The sequence below is a fragment of the Lontra canadensis genome, unplaced genomic scaffold (assembly GCF_010015895.1).
Source record: "Lontra canadensis isolate GAN:19392208 unplaced genomic scaffold, GSC_riverotter_1.0 scaffold110, whole genome shotgun sequence".
In the NCBI taxonomy this organism is placed as follows: Eukaryota; Metazoa; Chordata; class Mammalia; order Carnivora; family Mustelidae; genus Lontra; species Lontra canadensis.
The window spans coordinates 6,442,971-6,462,540 of NW_022631104.1; the positions used below are offsets into that span (position 1 = coordinate 6,442,971).

The following is a 19,570-nucleotide window of genomic DNA, read 5'->3' on the forward strand; positions in this document are numbered from 1 at the left end:
CCGGCCAGCCGGCCAGGAGCCTGCGGAGACTCCCGGGTCCCCGCGCCGGAGAGGGGCTGGGGGCAGGCGGCCGGGCGGACCTGGCCGGCGCCGAGGGCGGCCGCGGGCGTCCCCATGCAGGCGCGGCGGCGCGCGTGAGGAGGATGCGGCAGCGGGCGCCGCGGCGGGCGGAGGAGTAGGCGGCGGTGCCCTGGGGAGGGAGCCGCGCGCGGGCCAGACGGCTCCCGGAGGCTCCGCAGTGCCGCCGCCGTCGCCCCGGAGGCTCCGCGCGGGAGCCATGTAACCCGCGGCGGGCTCCGGGCTGCTCCGTCCTCGCCCAGCTCCCGGGCCAGCGCGGCAGCGGGGCCACGATGAAGAAGCAGTTCAATCGCATGCGCCAGCTGGCCAACCAGACGGTGGGCAGGTAGGTCCCCCGGTGCGCGCCCGCGAGCCTGCGGCCGCTGGGGCGCGCAGGTGATGGAGCCCGCCCGGCCGGCCGCCCGGCCTCCCTGCCGTCCGCCTCCCTCCCTCCGCTGCCCGCCGGCCCCTGCGGCGGCCTCCCCCGGACGGCTCGCAGGCGCGACCCCTCCTCTCGGAACTTCCCAGCCCCGCGAGCCCTTCCCTGGCTCTGCCCGCTGCGCCCGGGCTCCGGTTGCCAAGCGCAGAGTGTGACGCATCCTTTACCTGCGTCCCCAGCTGCCCCTTCACCCCGTCCTCCCTGCCTTCGCCCGGGACTCCCCTCTTCCCCCACCCGGCCGCCGGGCGTCCTGGAAACAGGTGTTTGCTCTCTGACGGTGCCGAAGGCTGCCGACCCGCAGTCGCTCTCGCAGATCCCCTCCCCTGCGCCGAGTTCAGGCTTCCCCGGGGGTCCGGGGCGAAGTGTTGGGCCTGGTCGGCTTGGCAGCGCCGAGCCTGCCCTTCCTGCCGTGTTTGTGTCCTGGGACTAGGACTGTACGAGATTCTGGATCTTGGCCGGGTTTCTTAAGGCGATAGGTGTTGGGGAGGGGATCGGGAGGGCGGGGAGGGGGGACGGGGTAAGGGAAGGTGCCGGTGGAATGGCGCTGCGCTCGGCTCGGTCCTAAGACTGATTTCAGGAGAGGGAGGGAGGCTGCAGGAAGGGAGGTCCAGCTCCTCTGGAAGATGAGATAAGCAGAGGACCACAGCCAGGTAGGGGAGGGCAACAGAGAGGCCCTATGTTCGGTCTGGCAGAGCCGGGCCCTCGGAAGCTGCAGGACCCAGCCTGCTGTCTCCGCCGCGAAAATGGGCTACATCTGGGCTAGTGTCTCCAGGAGCCTCTCCGCAGGGTGCCAACATCTATTAACGTTACATAAGGATTCTGGTGGGTCTCCTCCGAAGCCAGACATGCTGTGAACACAAGGGGGTTAGGCAGAGGGGATTTTTCATGGAACTTCTGCTCCTGGGGAGGGATTTCCCGTGCTGCTGTGTGGCCGAGGAATTGAGGTGTGCAGCTGTAGAGCGAAGTGGAAAGCCGAGAACCCAGCCTTGGGTTCAGTTCAAGTGCAGGCTTCACTCATGGAGGGCTCTCCACTAGTTTTCGCGGAAACCAAATACCTTTCTTGGGTGGGAAGTGGAGCCTGAGCTGGCATCTGGTAGGGTGGGGGTGGGGACATCCCTGGGGAACAGGGCACCAGAAACTCCCAGGTAAGCATACTGCCCTAATTCCGGTGGGCATCCGAGGGCAGGGGATGCGCTGGCTTCTTCTGCTTCCAGGGACTCCAGATGGTTTCCAAGTAACAATGTCTAAAATTGACTTGGATTCATTTCCCTTTCCCAAACACATGGGCTTTCACATGAGGGAGAATTTATGAATAGCAGAGTCAGATTAGCCCAGATTTCTGGCATGGTATCGCCACAGATAGAGCCTCACATGGGCTGCTTTTTGATGTTTCGGACACTGAAATAGTGTTTTCCCATTTTGGTCGTTTAGCAGGTGACCGTGGAGCTGACCTGTCTTGAATATCTTGATTTCTGCATCACGGTGGGGGCTGGGAGCAGGCATCACATCAGGGCAACTAAGCGATCAGGAGGACTGCCCCCCTCCGCCCCCCCCAAACCATAAACTGGGGTTGCTGGTCCAGCTTGGTCTTGTGGTTTCAGGTCAGTGCTCGAATGGAAATATGAGCTAGGTGTGCAGGCTTTCTGACGTCCTCTTTCCAGGTCTTTTTCAAAGTGGTGAGATTTACAAGCTTTAGGCTTAGAACCTTTTTTTTTTTTTTTTTTTTTTTCCCCCCCATCCACGGAGGGAAGGACACAGGAAGAGGGGAAACTGGGTTTCAGAATAAGTGAGCTTATTTGAAAGTCCCTTCTTGGAAGTCCGAGCAGCTGGTCACCAAGAGGTACTTTCCGCTTGTTGGTCAGGATGCTGGTGGATGCTGGCTGGTGGATGAATGCTGTCTTTATCAGACAGCAAAGTGAGGGCCGGTTCACCACTGTGTCTCACTAATAAGTTCATTTTGATGACCTTTAGAGTAGACGTCTTAAAGCAAAATCAGTCCATGTTTCTTTGCTGCTTAAGACTTTCCAGTGGCATCTCCTTGCACTTAGTGTCCCAGATCTTTCCAGGGACCTGTCAGACCTTACCGACTTGACTCCTCCTTGTCTTTCCACTCACAATTTGTTCTTCCTGGTTTTCATTCAATGTGGTCCAACCACAGTGACCTTCCTTGCTCCAAACACCCCAAGTTCATTTCCATCTGGGGACTTTGTTCTTGCCCTTTTCTCCCCTTGGGCTGCCCCTACACCTCTTCCTCATCGTTCAACTCTTAGCTCAGAGGCCTTCAAGAAGCAGCCCTTCCCCATTCCCTGTCTGGCCCCTCATCCTGTTCAAGTTTGTCACCGTGCCTCTCGCTCTGAAATGCTCATAGCTTTCATCTTTTGTTTTTTTGTCTCTTTCCAATAGGATGTATGGATCACCAGTGTATGGCACCTATAACCCAATGCCTTGTATACAGTTGATGCTCAATCCATGCTTATTGACAAGATTAAAACTGCTCCCTGTAGAGTCCACACCAGTAAATGAAAGGGGGCAGCATTCACTTTGACTTCCTGGGACTACATGAGGCAGGAGTTCGTCATGGTTTCTTAATTTCTTGAATCAGTAGAAGCCGTCAGATTGAATGTTTGGAAGTGGTAATTGCTTTATGGAGTTGCTTTGGCAAGCCACTGGATTCTTGTCGTTGGGTGTCTGGGAAGTGATGACTTTCCTGTCTTTGAGGGAAAACAAGCAATAGGCCTGAGGGTTGCTTCTCCCCATGGCTCTTTATCCACTCGCCTTTCGAAAGTTGTGGGTTCTGGAGTTCTGAATCTGGAACTGCTTGTGACTGGCTCCGGTCACTTGAACCAAGTAGGAGTATCCGTGCTTCAACGTCCTCTGTGGAGTTACTAGTATTTTCCCCCCGAAGTGCTCACATCTGAGTAGAGAGGACATCAGTGGCTGTGTAGGGAGGTTATAAAATGCATTGCCTTTAATTGGCAATGCTTCTGCTCCTCCTGGGTGTGCTTCTCCAGTCTCTGCACAAGTTCCTTCTGCTTTCAGTTTCCCACTTGCAGTGTTTTCACTTCACTCCGTCCTTCAGGAAGCATTTCCTGGTCCTGCAAGCCTGGGCCCCCATGTGCCTTGTACCGCGTTTTGCACTAGGAAATGCTGAATCAAGAGTAACTGTAAGCATCTTTGGACAAATGCTCCCCTCCCTACTGGGTGACATGCACTATGATATGCAGACACTCATACGTTCATCCATTTCTTTATTCATTCAGTAAATATTGAATGTCTGCTATGTGCCAGGCACTGTTGGAGTTCAAGAAACATTACAATGCAGAGGACACAAAATCCCCTTTCTCTTGGAATCTGTTTTCTAAAGGCATGCTGTTTTTAAGTTGTACCACAGTTTTTATCTTGTTTATATTTCCCTCTAGACTTCAAGTTTGTTGTGGGCAGGGACAGCTCACTGCTCTAATGCCTGGCATAGAGTAGTTTCTCTGAAATTCTTTGACAACCGAATGAATAAGGGAGCCAAAGGTCCAGGTGTTGTGGATCGGGAAATTGTGCAAAGCGGTTCAGAGGCGGGAGAAATTCCTGTCACGTTGTGATGGAGTGGATGCCCAGAGGAGTGGACAGCAGCTGCACTGTGGGCTTTGGAAAGACGGGACAGGTTTTAAGAGTTGGGCAGGGATCAGTTCGTGCCTGATTTATATGCCATTTTGTACCTTCAGGGGCATCTGTCGGTTGGTGGGGTGAGAAGCACCCTGAAAGGCATAGTGTTTTTCTTGGAAGTTGCAGGGGTTTGTGTTGGGTGGATAAAAGCCCTGAGCAGAAATTTAGAGACCCCCCCCTCACTGCAAGAGACAAGAGAAGTTAAACGGGGCGGGGGGGGCCGGGGGTGCGGGTATGGATGTTCAAGAGCAGGCAGTAGGGCAGGTTGAATTATTTGGTGTTGAAGGCTCCGAGCTGGGAGCCTCTGTCTCGAGCCCCACTTCTCATTCCTAGACTGCTCAGCCGGCAGCCCCGAGTGGGCTTGGTTTCTGGTGCACAGCCTGGCCGAGCGTCTTTGCCGCCGTGCAGCTTCTGGGACAGAGCTGCAGCAGCCAGGCGTGCCGAGCTGGAAGCTCAGAGACAGAGCCTGCAGGTCAAAACAGCCAAGCCAGGGAGCATCCGTTCCCTGAAGGCTTCTCTGAGACACACGGCCTTGCCCATCAGCACGCCTCCTAAGAGCCATGACCCAATCAGTAGGACATCGGGGGCAGAGTCAGAACCAATTCTAAATGAGTCATCAGACCACTTCTTTCCCCCTATTCTGTGTGTCCTGGGAGTCAGACCTGTCAGACCAATGCAGGCCTGGTCACGTCTTCCTTTTGGCCCTGCAGGGCTGGACAGACCCACACTGGTCCCCCAAGGAGCTCTGTGCACATTTATTACATCTCCGAGCAAAGTTTTTCCATTTGAGTTTTATGGAAGCTCATGTCTTGCCACCTGCTCTGGTGTATAGATGTGAGATAACAGAATGTACTCACCAATTGATGAACAGGCTAGCAAATCTGGAGAGAATATTTTTTTTGCCTGCATCTTCTGAGCTCCTTACTGTGCGGATCTGGGCGGCTCTCAGCAATCCGTGTGAGGCTGCCTGGGCATTCCTGCAGAATGCTGTTATCCCAGACCTGCAAGTCATTGCCACAGAGCCGTTCTCTTCACCAGCAGTTAATGACTTCCCTCCCGCTTCACCCTCACCAAGGAAATGTATCAATCTTCATTAGTATTTTCAATAATGGGTGATAAGGACCACTTTTTTTTTTTCCTTTTGCCTCTAGAGAAAGTGAGTCAGCAGCCATGTGAGTAAAACAGTAATTTGGGGTTGTTCCTTTTCGAGGAGATTAGTAGGCATCCCTCTTATTAATAATGAACAGTTGGTTTCAAATGCTATATTGATAACGACAGCAAATAATAAAATTGTGCTTCAGCTCTGTGTGGAGTCAGGTATAGTTCAGAGAGAAGGTTGTGGGGAGAGGGAGGAGAGCAAGGGGCTCTCCTGCCAGGAGCTGGGCATCTCAGTTGGCTGGCAACGGGGACCCCACCGGCCCTGGGAAGCGTGTGGCCATCTAGCAATTTAAAACTATCCTTTCTGTCCGGGAAGCAGATGTTTTTGCTTTCATTTTCCAACTTCAGAGTTTATTTTTAGAGTAAATGTTTATTTTCCCACAGAATTCAATTTACTTTTTTTAACTTTCTTTCTGGTTACATAAATGATACTTGTTTATGGTAGGAAAGTTATAAACTTATAGATGGGCAAGGAGGAAAAACATGACCAGTAATCTCACTACCTGGAGGCCACATTTACTATTTTGGATATCATTTTCTGAGTTTTTAATAGGCATGTATTCTTAAATAGAGACCATACCCTGTATATTCTTTTGCAATAGGCTTCATCCCCTTGTGAGTTACATCTTGAATGTTACCTCGTGTCAAAAACTATGTATCAGCAACTCTGTATCTATAGTATTCTTTTTCAAGGGTATGTAATATTCCAGTATAGTTGATCAATTTCCTTTTGTTAATCATGTAGCAAATACTTTTCATTGGTTTGCTTTCTTAGCATGAAGTCTTAGAAGTAGAATTTCTGGGTCAAAGAGCCTATGAGTTTTTAAGACCACGTGAATGTATATTTTATACACACACACACACACACACGTTTTATATTTACCTCCTCAGCAGAATTGCCAATTTCTTCCCCTTAACCCTCTTAGGAAGTAATATCACAACTTTGTTAATGCACAAATGAAAAACCTCTCTTTGCTTCTCTTTCAGTTTCCAGTGACGTAGAGCATTTTTTGAATTGGCTGGGCATTTCTTCCCTTTTCTGAATTGCCTGCATATGTCTTGCCCATTTTTCAAAAGTCCTGTCATAACAGCTTTCCTATTGATTTTTAGGTAATTTTTAAAAAAAGATTTCATTTATTTATTTGATAGAGAAATCATAAGTAGGCAGAGAGGCAGGCAGAGAGAGAGGAGGAAGCAGGCTCCCTGCTGAGCAGAGAGCCCAACGTGGGGCTTGATCCCAGGACCCTGAGATCATGACCCGAGCCGAAGGCAGATGATTAACTGACTGAGCCACCCAGGTGCCCCTAGGTAATTTTTGATATATTCAGCATATATGTGCTTTGTCTCATGCCCACCCATCTCCCTGTAGTTTCTTTTTGCCTTCTATATTTTGTCTCTTAAAATATTTTATGATCTGAAGCCTATCAATTTATGGTTTATGCTTAGGAATGTTTTCCCCAGCCTGAGATTACATGAATATTAATACATTTTCAGTACCATTTATATAATTTAATTTACCATCAGACTTTAAATTCATCCATTATTAATTTTGGTGAATGACATGACTAGGGTATCTCACATGTAGTTTTTCTTTAAGGAAAAAAAAAGTAGTAGGTGCACCTGGGTGGCTCAGTCGGTTGAGCGTGCGACTCTTGATTCAGGCTCGGGTCAGGATCTCAGGGTCATGGGATCGAGCCCCATGTAAGGTTCCATGCTCAGCGGGGAGTCTGCTTGGGATTCTCTCTCTGCCCCTCCCTCCTGTTCATGCACGCAGTCTCTCGAATAAATAAAATCTTAAAACCCAGGTCGTTACCCTACTATCGAATTGAATAATGTACTTCAATCCCACCGTATTGAGAGGTCATCATGTACTAAAAGATTTCACCTACTTGGATCTGTTTCTAGGATTTCTGATTTGTTCTCTTGACTTGTCGGTTAGCAGGACTGAGATTAGCCCACCTGCCCAGGTGAGCTGCTGTGGGTTGGTGTCCCTTGCCTTGGGTGGGTGGAGCAGTGAGGTTGGTCTGGTTCCACATCTCAGCTGCATCCGGAGCAACTCCTTGGCTTGGCCATCAGAACTCAACGGCTTTGCCTGTGTATCTTGCTGTGCCTTCACCACAGCCAATCTACACATCATTCCCTTATAAATTAGAATTGCTAAGGTTTCCTTGGCTTTGCTTCTCTGTTTATTTTTTTCCTCAGCATTTTTATAAGTGAATATATTAAGATGGAGGAGATTGACAAGTTTACACTAGCGAGTATGCTGAGACTTCTTCCCATGTGGGACTAGGGTATGCTTATGCAAGTCTGTTTGTGAGCCGATAAAATAGTGTTTGTTTAAGTCTTGCACAGTTTTGCTTTTGTTTTTAGGTAATTTGTCATTGTCACTACTCTTGCCTTAATGATTGGAAACTTTTTTTTTTTTACTCTTTATTTTTTACTCTTTATTGGTGGAATGTAAGAAAGTTATTTTTTTTAACTCTTTATTGGTGGAATATAAGAAAGTTATTGATGTTTGTGTAATTGTTTTAACAACCACTGTCTTAAACAATCTCATTACTTTAGCTAATTATTTAATTATGTTATGTTAGTCACCATATGGTATGTCATTAGTTTTTGATGTAGTGTTTCAAGATTCGTTGTTTCCGCTTAACACCCAGTGCTCCATGCAATATGTGCTCTCCTTAATACCCATCACCAGGCTAACCCAGCCCCCCACCCCACATTCCCATCTAAAACCCTAAAGCGCTGGAACAAACAATCCTAAAATTTGTATGGAACCAGAATTGCCAAGGAAATATTGAAAAAGAAAAAGGTGGGAGCATCACGTTGCCTGATTTCAAGCTCTATTACAAAGCTGTGATCACCAAGACAGCATGGTTCTGGCACAAAAACAGACACATAGACCAATGGAACAGAATAGAGAGCCCAGATATGAGCCTTCAATTCTATGGTTAAATAATCTTCAACAAAGCAGGAAAAAATATCCAGTGGAAAAAAGACAGTTCCTTCAATAAATGGTGCTGGGAAAATAGGACAGCTATATACGGAAGGACTCATTACTTTTAAATACTTTTTTACAGAAATTGAGGCTATCAACTTTTCCAGGTAGACATTCATATTTTCTGCAAATAATCTTTTTGCTTCTTCCTTGCCAGTGTATATACTTATTTTATTTTCTTGTCTAATTGCATTGTCTAGGACTTAGAGAACAGTGTTAAGATATTGGGGCAATAAGTAGGCTTCCATGTCTTTATTCTCCTTCATAGAAATGCATGATAATTGGCTCAAGAGATTTTGTTTTTTAATCACATTACCTATTATAATAATAATTTTATTATTTTACTTTGGGTTTTTCTTTGGTGCCAAAGTTAAACTTGATTAAATGTATTCTCATGTTCTTAAAGATCATCATATCTTTTCCCTTCAGTTAATATAGTCACTTGGTAATTTATGCTATAAATATTTATTGAGCACTGACTATGCTCCAGACATTGTTTTCATTGCTTTCACTAGGGATACACCAGTGATAGAGTTCCTCCCCATGAGGAACTTGTGTTTTCTGAGTTTGACCCCTCTGCAGATTTTCTAATATTGAGCTCTCCTGGTCTTCCTGCAGTCATTCTTATTTGACTAGGGTTTGTTAATTTTTAAAAATACTGCTAGATTTAATTTGTTGTTGTTTTATTGAGGATTTTGGCATTCTGTATTCATAAATGAGAACATCTGAATTTTTTTGTTTTGCTAAACCTGCCACATTTTGATAACCTTGTGAAATGAATTGCCCACTTCTTTCTGTTTCTGTGCAGTGAGTTTAGGAATTAACATGTTCATTGAAGGTTGGAAACAACTTTTCCAGGACATTTTTTGGAGGTAGATCTTTGACAGTTTTCCCAATTTCTTCATCAGACTACTTATGTTTTCTGTCTTTTCCTGAGTCATTTTTAGTAACATAGTTTATAGGAAGGCATTCATTTCATTTTGCTTTTAAAATTTAATGGAATCTTCTCCAAGTATAGAGTTGTGGCTCCTAATCTGTCCTTCTTTCTCTTTCTTCATGCTAACCAGCTTTGCCAGGGGCTTTACTCTTCTCCACATCCCATAGAATCAGCTCTTAGGTTTAATCTTTTCGTTCTTCTTTTTTTTTTTTTAATTTCCTTCTCATTAGCTCCTGATCAATGTTTTCTTCTTATGTTTGTCATAAATTTTACCTTTTAAAATATTTTTTCCTCTTGATTTCCTTGGGCTGATTGTGTTTTTGAACTAGTTTTTAGTCTTCTGTGTTGTATTTGGGTAGTTTAGGCCCTGCTCTGGTAACGTGTGAGCTCTGGAACCTTAGTGGCTAAGCATTGCAGAAGTTTATTTTAAGTTCACACGTAATATGAGTGTGGGGACTTCCAAGGACCGCCTTCCTCCATGTGTGATTTAGGGATCCAGTCTACATCCATCCCTCTACCATGTCCATACCTCCCTCATCTCAATATGTGGCCTCCAGTCACTGCTACTGGCTCTTAAATGCCTGGGCCTGATATTTACAAATGTCACCTGTGCTCACGTTTCATTGGCTAGAACTAGTCACAAAGCCCCCTTGGGTTATTACAGGAGATGGGGCCCTCTACCATGGCTCTATAACCAGGAATATAGTCTCTCTCCTCTCCCACTGCCCATCTTTGAAATCCTTCTTGTTCTCCGGTTCCCCATAGTGCCCTCTGCTCTGCATCCTCCCCAGCTGTGCCTAGGAGAAGGTCATTCTTTGTCAACCATGAATGACTGGAGTTGTTGATTTTCATTGTCCTTTGTAGGAAACTGTGAGATCCTTCAGGAGAGCATCTTTAGGATAACAAACTTATTGATGTCCACTATTTCTCATGTCAAGATTAATTTTTGATTTTTTTTTTAAAGCCTTTCTTACAGTGGGGGAGAAGAATAAAGAGAACAGAAATTCTCTCTCATCTTGACACACTGGAATGTCACCTACTTTATGAGATTATTGCCAGGGTTAAATAAGATAATAAATATAATATTCTTAGCATAACCCCTGAGAAATCCTAAGCACTCAATAAATCGTGGGTATTACCACTCTCCCTTGCTGTGCAGCAAGTCTCTTTGACAAGAGACATTCCTTTTGATTTTATTTATAGACCTGAGCACCTGGGAATTACAGCTTGAAATTCATACCTATTTGTCTTATTTTCCCAAAGTCATAAACGTGAAATAATCTGGAGGTATCAGTAATGCTCATGGCCTCCTTCATTTAATATCCACGAATAGTTACTGTATTACTTGGGGTGGTCTAGGTTATATCTCCATGACAGAAACGATCGAGATCACCACACCTTACAGCCCTGCCTGGTGGGCGCTGACAGTAGTCCCTCAAACACCCAGGCTACCATATAGCTCTGTTCCATACCTGCCTGTCTGATGGCAGAGGCAGTTAATGAGGGTGTGGTCCATCACACCCTGGCTCCTGGTGTTTTCTTCTGGAAGTGAGGGGTCTCTTCTACTCACATTTCATTGGCCAAACTAAATCACCTGGCCACACCTCCCTTGACGTGGGGCAGGTAAAGACAGTCCTTCATGGACCCGGAAAAAGCAGAACCACAAAAGCTACAGTGATGTCACCTGTCACTGAGAGCTGGGCTGTGTGCTTCATAGGCATGGGTTTTATGGACTCATTGCAGCATCTGGGTGAATGGGATGCTATTTATAGCCTTATTCAACAGGTGGGGAATGGAGGCTCGAGGTGGTGTCCACGAAAGGGGCAGAGCCAGATTCAGTCTGGGTCCTAAGTAGGTCAGGTGGAGGCAAAGGCTTCCTCTGGTCTTGCTCTCCCTCACAGTGGATCTTTGTGGCCTCAGGGACCTCTGTGGCCTCGGGGTCCTTCCATTTACTTCAGTTCAGGTGATTTTGCAAATGCTAATCAACTGCTCTTGACTTGAATAAAAATAAAAATGTCACATTCCTTTAAGGTAATGGGTGTCTTGCCTGTCCCCTAAACCACAAAGAGCATACAGTGAAATTTCTGCCGGTAGAAAATTCTTCACTTTGTTTCCTCACTGCAGTTTCAGAGAAAGGGTAAGAGAAATGCCCTTTGAAAGTAGGTTTTTTTTTTTTTTTTAATCTCTGTGCTCGCTCTGGAAAGCAAGCATTGTGGGTACCCGCCAAAGCCCTTACAGACTCCTGCATAATGCGGTAAGCCAGGAGACCTTAAAAAATAAGGAATATACGAAGCAGACAGAGCTTTTAGCTCCTGGTGCACATTGCTGTGAGTGCAGAAGTACGTGTATTCTCACTCATGGTCATAACTGCTCTTTACTGAACGTGCCCCGTGACCGACACTCGGAGTGGTGCTTTCCAGACAGTCCTGCTCACACACTCCCGGAGCAGGTTGTGAAGTTCCACAACTTTCTGTGGGAGCTGCAGAGCAGGTACATTGCTGCTGCTGGCTACACTGTTGCGAGTTCAGATTTGCTCCCAGGTGGATCTTACTTAGCACCCTTCTCTACTGACTACAGCAGGGGAGAAAGCAGAAAAAGTTAAATGTCGAATATCAGTAGAATGATTAATTGTAGCACATCTACACAGTTGTAACAATCTCAGTCTTTTCATAACACTCCAGAAACTTAAGGGCTGGATAGAAATGTTTGTGATAAGAACACAGGATACAGAAGTGCATACAGAGTTGAGATTGCACAGTGTTTAAAAAAAAATGCATAGAAAAGACTGGAAGAAAATCAGGGAAACTGGAGGGTTTAGCATGCGGTATTTATCTCTGGGCAGGCTTATGAGTGGTTTGATTTCTTGCTGCCTGTATTTTTTTTTAAAAATTCCAAATTCTTTAAACATGTATTTTATATGTTTATATATATATATATCCTCCCAGGATTCAAAAGGGGGCAAAGGTAAAATGTAGCTGGAATTTCTCATAATGATGTTTTAAGTTCGGGGCCCTGAAAGGTCTAGATAAATATGCTTGAAGTTCTCTTGAGCCTTGGTTTCAAACATGGGAAACTTCTTATCTTTATGCTCTGGAAAGGACATGATGTCAGATCTCATTTTATAGAATAAAACAGTCTGTCATTAGGAGTGATATGCTAATAGCCTTTTCGGGTTGCTAATTCTAAAGACATAGAACATTTTGAAACTTTGTACCACTTGAGGCTGAGGACTTCCCCATGACAGGTTAGGGTTCTCTGGTTGCAGCCCCAGGAATGGACTTGGGCTCATCCAAACAGAAGAGGAGATTGGGAAGGATGAGGGTGGTTCACACAATTGGAATGACCGGGAAGTATTTCTGGAGCAGAGGACGCCTTCAAAAACTTTGCTTCCAGGTGCCTGGGTGGCTCAGTGGGTTAAGCCTCTGCCTTCGGCTCAGATCATGGTCTCAGGGTCCTGGGATCGAGCCCCGCACTGGGCTCTCTGCTCAGCAGGGAGCCTGCATCTCCCCCCACCCCCCGCCCTGCCCCGCCTGCCTCTCTGTCTCCTTGTGATCTCTCTCTCTCTGTCAAATAAATAAATAACATCATTTAAAAAAAAAAAAGTTGCTTCCCAACTGTTATTTGTCATTGGATCACTTGGGTGAATCTGTCACGGACCAGCATTCCCTTGGTTTTAGTTCGGAGCATGTGACCTGACCTTCCCTTCCAGGCAATGGGAGGGTAGAGAGCTCTCTGAATTTCATGTGCCCAAAGACAGCAGTGGGCGCTGAGGCTGTTCCCAAAAGGAAAATCAAAGGTTTATTCTCAAAGGACCGGGAAAAGGCGATGGCCGTATAGTGCACCAAGACATTGACCATCCTCTAGTCAATGACTCAAAGACCATATCTTCATCAGCTTGCCAGAGATCTCCAAACAGCCATGATCTAGAGAATGTGGTTCCTGGTGTTCAGAGACGTCATTTTCTGCCCCTGCATATCCAGTGGGTTACTGTGAAGCTGTCTCCAGATTAAATTTACCCATGTCTTCTTTTTCATGTCTGAATCTTAATTATAGTCCATGTCTCTACCCTTGGCTATTGCCGTGGCCTTTATTTGTACTCTTGCCTTGAATCTCTCTCTCTGACTTCCTGTGAAACTGGCCAGACTGTATTTTTGAATCCACAGATAGAAGAATGTCCTTTTCCTTTTTTATCAGGTTTTGTTCTGTGGGGGTGGGGTGTGACCACTAGGACTGTGGGAAATATGACACACTGTCGGTTCATCTTAGAAAGGTACCGGCTGCATTTGTACTTAAGGCTCTAAGAAGTTCCGCAGTGAAGAAGATGGCTGTTCATTTGTCTCACTTAGAATGCCTTGAATTATAGTAGCAGATGTGAGTTCAGAGAAGCTTAAAGTACAAGATAACTTTATTTCAGATGACAGGGCGTCCAAAGGTGGGGAGAGTCCAGGGGCCTTGTGATCAGGGCCCCTGCTGTCTTCCGTTCCTTTTGCCTTGGCTTTGCCTTCATCTTCACATTGGTCTTTTCCTCAGGTTGGCTTTCTTTCCTGCTCAGAATATAGCCATTAGCAGCAGCTGAAGTAATTTGCTTCCATGCTCATAAACTACGTAGGGGGCAAGAGAGGTGCTGTGGTCCAAATCTTTGTGGTGAAGGTGGCCTTCATGAATGGGATTCGTGCTGCCTTAAGTGGCTCTACAAAGCTCCTTCATCCCTTCTACCATGAGAACACCAAGGCACCGTGGTGATCCAGAAAACAGCCCCCCGCCCACCAGATCAGCTGGCATCTGGATCTCAGACCTCCAGCCTCCAGAACTGTGAAAAATCAATTCCTATTGTTTCTAAGCCACCCTGGTCTTCTGGGTTCTGTTAGTGCAGCTTGAACGGACCAAGATGAGAGGAACAACCCATAGGGTTCCGGTCATGGGAGAAGATAAGGGTCCTTTCCTCCAGTCTGAGCCAGATCATTCCATGTGTGCCGTTGACCTTACCACAGGTCGGAGGGAGGGGAGGCTGATGGGCTACCAGCCTGGGTCTTCGAATTAGTCAGTGGCCGGGGAGGTAGGATTCTGAGGACTGGCTTAGAGCCATTTATGAACCTTTCTGGAGTTGGGGTGGGGGGGATCCATCTTCTGAGTCGGGCGACCTTCACGGGAGAGGTGGGGAGACTGACACCTGGACAAAGATCAGATTTCTGTTTGGGAGGGAGAAGGAGTGAAGCATTCTGGGCAGACTGTCAGCAGTGTCCATGGTCGCTTGTTCGACCCAGCCTCTTGAGTAAGAAGAGCATTCTCAATGGTACATGCATTCCTGCAACCAGACATTGTAGCGCTTAATCAGGGGGATTATTAGTCAATAAAGTTCGAATCTTACTTTGCCAGTATCTTCCTTCACCACTGATCAAGCCTTGCCTCCCCTTCATGTTAATCAGAACTGTTTAGAGCACTGGTTCATAGTGTTGTATCAAACTTGGTTATTATTATAGTATAGTTACAGTGTTGCATACGTCTCTCTGGTGTAATCTTGTAGTGGGGGAGCCTGCAGATGCCCAGCCCAGTGTCTGGAATGTGGAAGGTCTGAAGAACTCTGTCAACTTCATGCTCATAGCTCGGGGGAGATGTCCCCCCGTCCCGCCTCTTCCCACTGTTGCTCCTTCCTTTGTGCACCCATGGTGCTGTGGTTGTCCTCTTTTATCCCTTTTTTGCCCTGCTTTGATTTCTAGTCGCTGATGGTCCTGTGTTCTCTCTGGACTGGTAGCTGTATTGACGGGGGCTGGGGCTTACTCTTCTGTGTCCTGTCCGTGGGGTCCAAGGTGCCTATCAGGGTGCTGGAAGTGAGGTTCAAACAGTTGTCAGAGTGGATTTTTTAAATAAGATTTCATTTATTTGAGAGAGAGCAGGGCAGAAAAGAGAAGGAGCACAAGTGGGGGTGGAGTGGCAGAGAGAGGAGTAGCAGGCTCCCTGCTGAGCAGAGAGTCTGATGTGGGGTTTGATTCTAGGACCCCGAGATCATGATGTGAGCCAAAGGCAGATGCTTAACCGACTGAGCCGTCCAGGTGCGCCAGAATGGAATTCTTTTTTTTTTTTTTTTAAATCACCACAAAATTGGCGTTTCCGATGCTAAATATTTAGCTATGAGCTTATTGTGCCTTGATGTTGTCCCAAGATTGGATTCTATTAGCAAATACAGGACATGTCTTAAGGCTTAGTCTTTATTGTGTTGCCTTCAATTCAGGAGTGTGATTCTCTAATCATACATATGAGTAGCGAAGACCAATGGACCTATACTTCCCCTTATCCATATGCCATTGCATAGTCACATACGCTGGGAGGAATGTGTAAGGTGTGACAACGTAGCGAGTAAAGGAGCCATTCGTCAGGGCACCTGGGTGACTCAGTCGACTAAGCAACTGCCCTCAGCTCAGGTCGTGATCACTGAGTCCCAGGATCAAGTCCCATGTTGAGCTCCCTGCTTAGCGGGGAGTCTGCTTTACCCACTCTCTCTCCCTCTGCCCCTGCTTCTTCTCTCTCACTCTCACTCTTAGGCAATCTCTCTCTCTCTCTCTCTCTCTCGCTCGCTCGCTCTCTTAAATAAATAAATAAATAAATAAATAAAATCTTTTTTAAAAAGTGGCATTCATCAAACAGGTATCTGTTGACCACCTATGTCACCAGTTGGATCCTTGGGAGCAGATGCTGAAAAGAACAAGTATGATGTTTGTTAGGAAGCACTGTTAGCATCAGCACCTGTGGAAGAGACGGAAGTGGGACTAGGGAGAGGGAGAAGTTTTAGGCTGTGCGGTGGACCCAGCAAAGGTCTCCACTGGTCCCACAGGGGGTACTGGAGCTTGGGTGTCTCCTCAACGTTGTCTTGAGTTAGGGAGAAGACACTGAGCTCTTACATCCCTGCATCAAACGGTCACTGGAGTTGGGCTTTCCCTGGAAAGCAACGTCAAGGGGTAGACAGCCACCCAAGGCTGGTCATCTGGCTGCATTCCTAGCAGCTGGGGAATGAGGTTTTCATTCCTGAAGGGGAGTCTGTTATCTGCTATACATACCTTGTGCCATATCTTATGCTAGAAGCATGAGAGTGGAAGAAGAAGTAAACAAGCCAGGACCAGGAGTGGTGTGTTGGAAGAGAGGGGAGTTGTTCATGGTACCAGGAGAACATCACTGGGTTTGGCTGGAGTGGGGTTTGGAAGGAAGTCCTGCAAGCTGATACCTGAAGGGAGAGGCCCTGTTAGGAAAAGGCAAGTGGAATTGATGTGTATGACTGCCCAGGGATGTAGGGGGTGGCTCCTTCAAGGAAGTCAAGTAAGCTCTCTATTTTGGGAATGTCACTGGGAGTAGGGATGAGGCTTATAAATCAGGTGACTGTCTTGCCCAGACAAGACACCTCTTAGAGTGCCTACAGAATTGATAGGGGTAGGGCAGCAGGTAAACACCTGAGCAAAGTTTGTAGTTACCCTACTTCTAAGACATGATTCGGTAGGGATTTTATCCAAGGACCAGTGGTAAATTACTGAGTGATCGTTGACCTTGTCTTTGGGGGTTATGAGCCTGGGTCCTGAGGTTTATATCATGTCTCCATCACGTACGGGTTGCAAAACTATAGACCAGTCACTGAGGTTTTATAAGCAAAGTGGGATATTAATAATTCCTGGATTATGATACTGTTTGAATGAATTAATACAACAGAGTACTTAAAATAGTTTCTGGAATGGAGCAGACCCTGCTGCTGTTACTTTAAACAGAGGAGCAGCAAGGTCAGGTTTGGGTTTGGAATGATGAGTCTGGATGCAGAGCGGAGAACCAAAAGGAGGGGAGCAAGCCTGGTGCAGAGACGCTAGTTAGGAGATGATGCTGTTGGTTGGGAGACTAGCTGGTCATCCCAGTGAGATGATGGAGCAGGTCTGGGGCCGTGAAGAGGTGGGATCTGCAGAGGTTCAGAGATATCGAAGACGTTGAGTCAGGGGACCTTGGTAGGACTTGGGGAGAGCAGCAGGAGATAAGCTGCTGCTTATCTTGGGTTTGGGCCAAGTGGATATGGATCCCAGTCACTGAGAAGAAGCCCAGGAGAAGGGCATGAGGAAGTCGGTGGGCAGCTGGGATGAGGGGCTGGATCTTGGGAGAGAGGTCTGGGAGGTGATGGAGCTGGGGAATGGTCAGCAGGTGGGTAGAACAGAAGCTTGGGATCGGAGGGAGCTGAGAAGAGTCCAGGACTGAAAAGTGGCGTGGGGAGGGGGGTGCGTGGCCGGAAATACTAGATGGGCTGGAAGCAAGGAGCATACATTGGTAGCTCCGAATTTAAGGTAGAATGTTACCCTGAAGGGAAAGCCTTGCTTCACCTCCTGTATTAGTTTCCTACAGCTTCTGTAACAGATTAGCCCACACTGAGTGGTTTGAAACAACCCAAAAGGATTTGGTTACTGTTCTAGAGGCCAGAAGGCCAAAGTCAAGGTATGGACAGGGCCAGACTCTCTCTGAAGGCTCTTCTGGAGAATCTATCCCTTGCTGTGGTATAATAAAGATGATCTCCTCTTTGTCCTTAGCTCCTAACACAAAGATTGAAAAAAATCCTTGGGATTTCTGGAGTGATAGTCATGCTTTCTTATGCTAATGAGGTGACTCCGTGGCAGGGCCCCTACATAGCTTTGGGATGGGCACTAGTCACCAGAAAGACCAACCACATAATTAAAGGGTTGGAACTTTGGGCCAGCCCAGCCTCCGGGGAGGCGAGGGGAGCCAGAGTTCAGTGCTGAGGCCCATGACTTCCTCCATCGTGTCCACATAATGAAACCCTATAGAAAAGTTCTGGGCATTGAAGCTTGGTAGAGCTTCCTAGTTGGGGAGCACACCCATGTGCTGGAAAGGCACCTGAATCCCATGAGGAGAGGTAATGGAAGCTTGACCTGGCTCCCCAGCCCACCCCAGATCTTGCCCTGTGCATGTCTTTCGTTGGGTTGTTCCTGAGCTGTAACCTTTTTCCATGCACACAGAATTATATTCCCAAGTATAGTGCTTTTGGTGAGTTCTTTGAGTCGTTCTAGTGGGTTATGGGACCTGACAGGGTTGTAGGAAGCCCTCAGTTTGTAGCCAGCTGGGCAGGATTATGGATGGTTTGAGGACACCCAAAACTTGTGGCTGGCCTCCGAGGTAGGGGCAGTCTTGGGAAGTACTTTGTCCTTAACTCGTGGGGTCTGTGCTAACCCTGGGTAGTGTCAAAATGGAATCAAATTGTAGGACATCTGGTCGGTATTGGGGAATAGTGTCTGGACTTTCTCTTAGCTTCTGGTGTTGCCAACAGTCCTTGGTGTTCCTGGGCTTATAGACCCATCCTTCCAGTCTCTGCCTCTGTCACCTGTCTTTCTCTGAGTATGTCAACCTACAACATCCACGAAGCACACATTTCAACCCACAACATCATCTTTTGCTTCTTGAATCCTGATTTATGACTAAAGCCGTGAGTGACTGTCGCATCGTCCCAATCTTCCCAACATTTCATACCATCTTAGGGAATTCGTAAAAACCAGCCTCAAATATTCACAGTATGTTCCTGTTTTATTTTCCCCACTGGAGTATAAGCCCCTTGGGGGCAAGACTATCTGACTGACTTATCTCTGTTGGCCTCATGACCTTCATACCACCGTGCTTGGCTAAAAGTTCATTTTTTATTTTTATTTTATATTTTTTATTGCTGGCTGAAAGTTTTAATTATCTAGGCAGTGATTGCTAGGCTTTTAGTGCTCTTTTAAAGAAGTCTAATATTTGTACAGTGAACCGGGGTCTTTCAGATTCTGATACACCCTCTCTCGGGTGGTGGGGGGGCATGCCAAGTCACACACCCAATCCTTTCATTGTCCATAAACCTACCAAGATTGTTTTATAACTTTTTTGTACCTTGAGTAGATACAGAGGCTGGAGTGAAAGACAAGGGAGCTTATGTATAAATATGAATGTGTACACGTACTTATGCATATTAATTAATTAATTATTTTCATCTGGTATGCTTCCCCAGCTCCATCTCGATACCCTTCCTGTTTTCTGTATTCTTTCATTATGTTTCACTCTTTCGTGATTTTTACTTTTGCTTTCTTCTTTCTCTTTACCTTTTCTTTCTTTTTTTTTTTTAAAGACCTCTTTGCTTTCCACAAATCTTAAAGTGGTAGGGATTCTGAATCACAGTTAACCATTAGGGTCAGACTGTTGTGAGAAAGCCATTCAGTCTCCCTCCCCATCCCATCCCACCCCCACTGCATTGGAAACTCTGGTTGTATTTCCAGTGAAACCCCTCCACCTGCCCTTACACAGCATCTCGTGGTTTTAC

The 19,570-nt window shown here is 46.7% G+C and overlaps 1 protein-coding gene across 2 annotated transcripts in view; it reads left to right on the plus strand.

The window, feature by feature from the left end:
* Window positions 1-19,570, plus strand: part of ARHGAP44 (Rho GTPase activating protein 44) — a 165,978-nt gene continuing 146,408 nt past the window's right edge. Inside the window, exon 1 of one of the 2 annotated variants that reach the window (XM_032839813.1) lies at window positions 1-403. In XM_032839813.1, the coding sequence (XP_032695704.1) occupies window positions 351-403 (53 nt within the window). In that variant the 5' untranslated portion in view covers window positions 1-350. The remainder of the gene's footprint in view (window positions 404-19,570) is intronic. The other variant, XM_032839815.1, reaches the window with a different exon arrangement.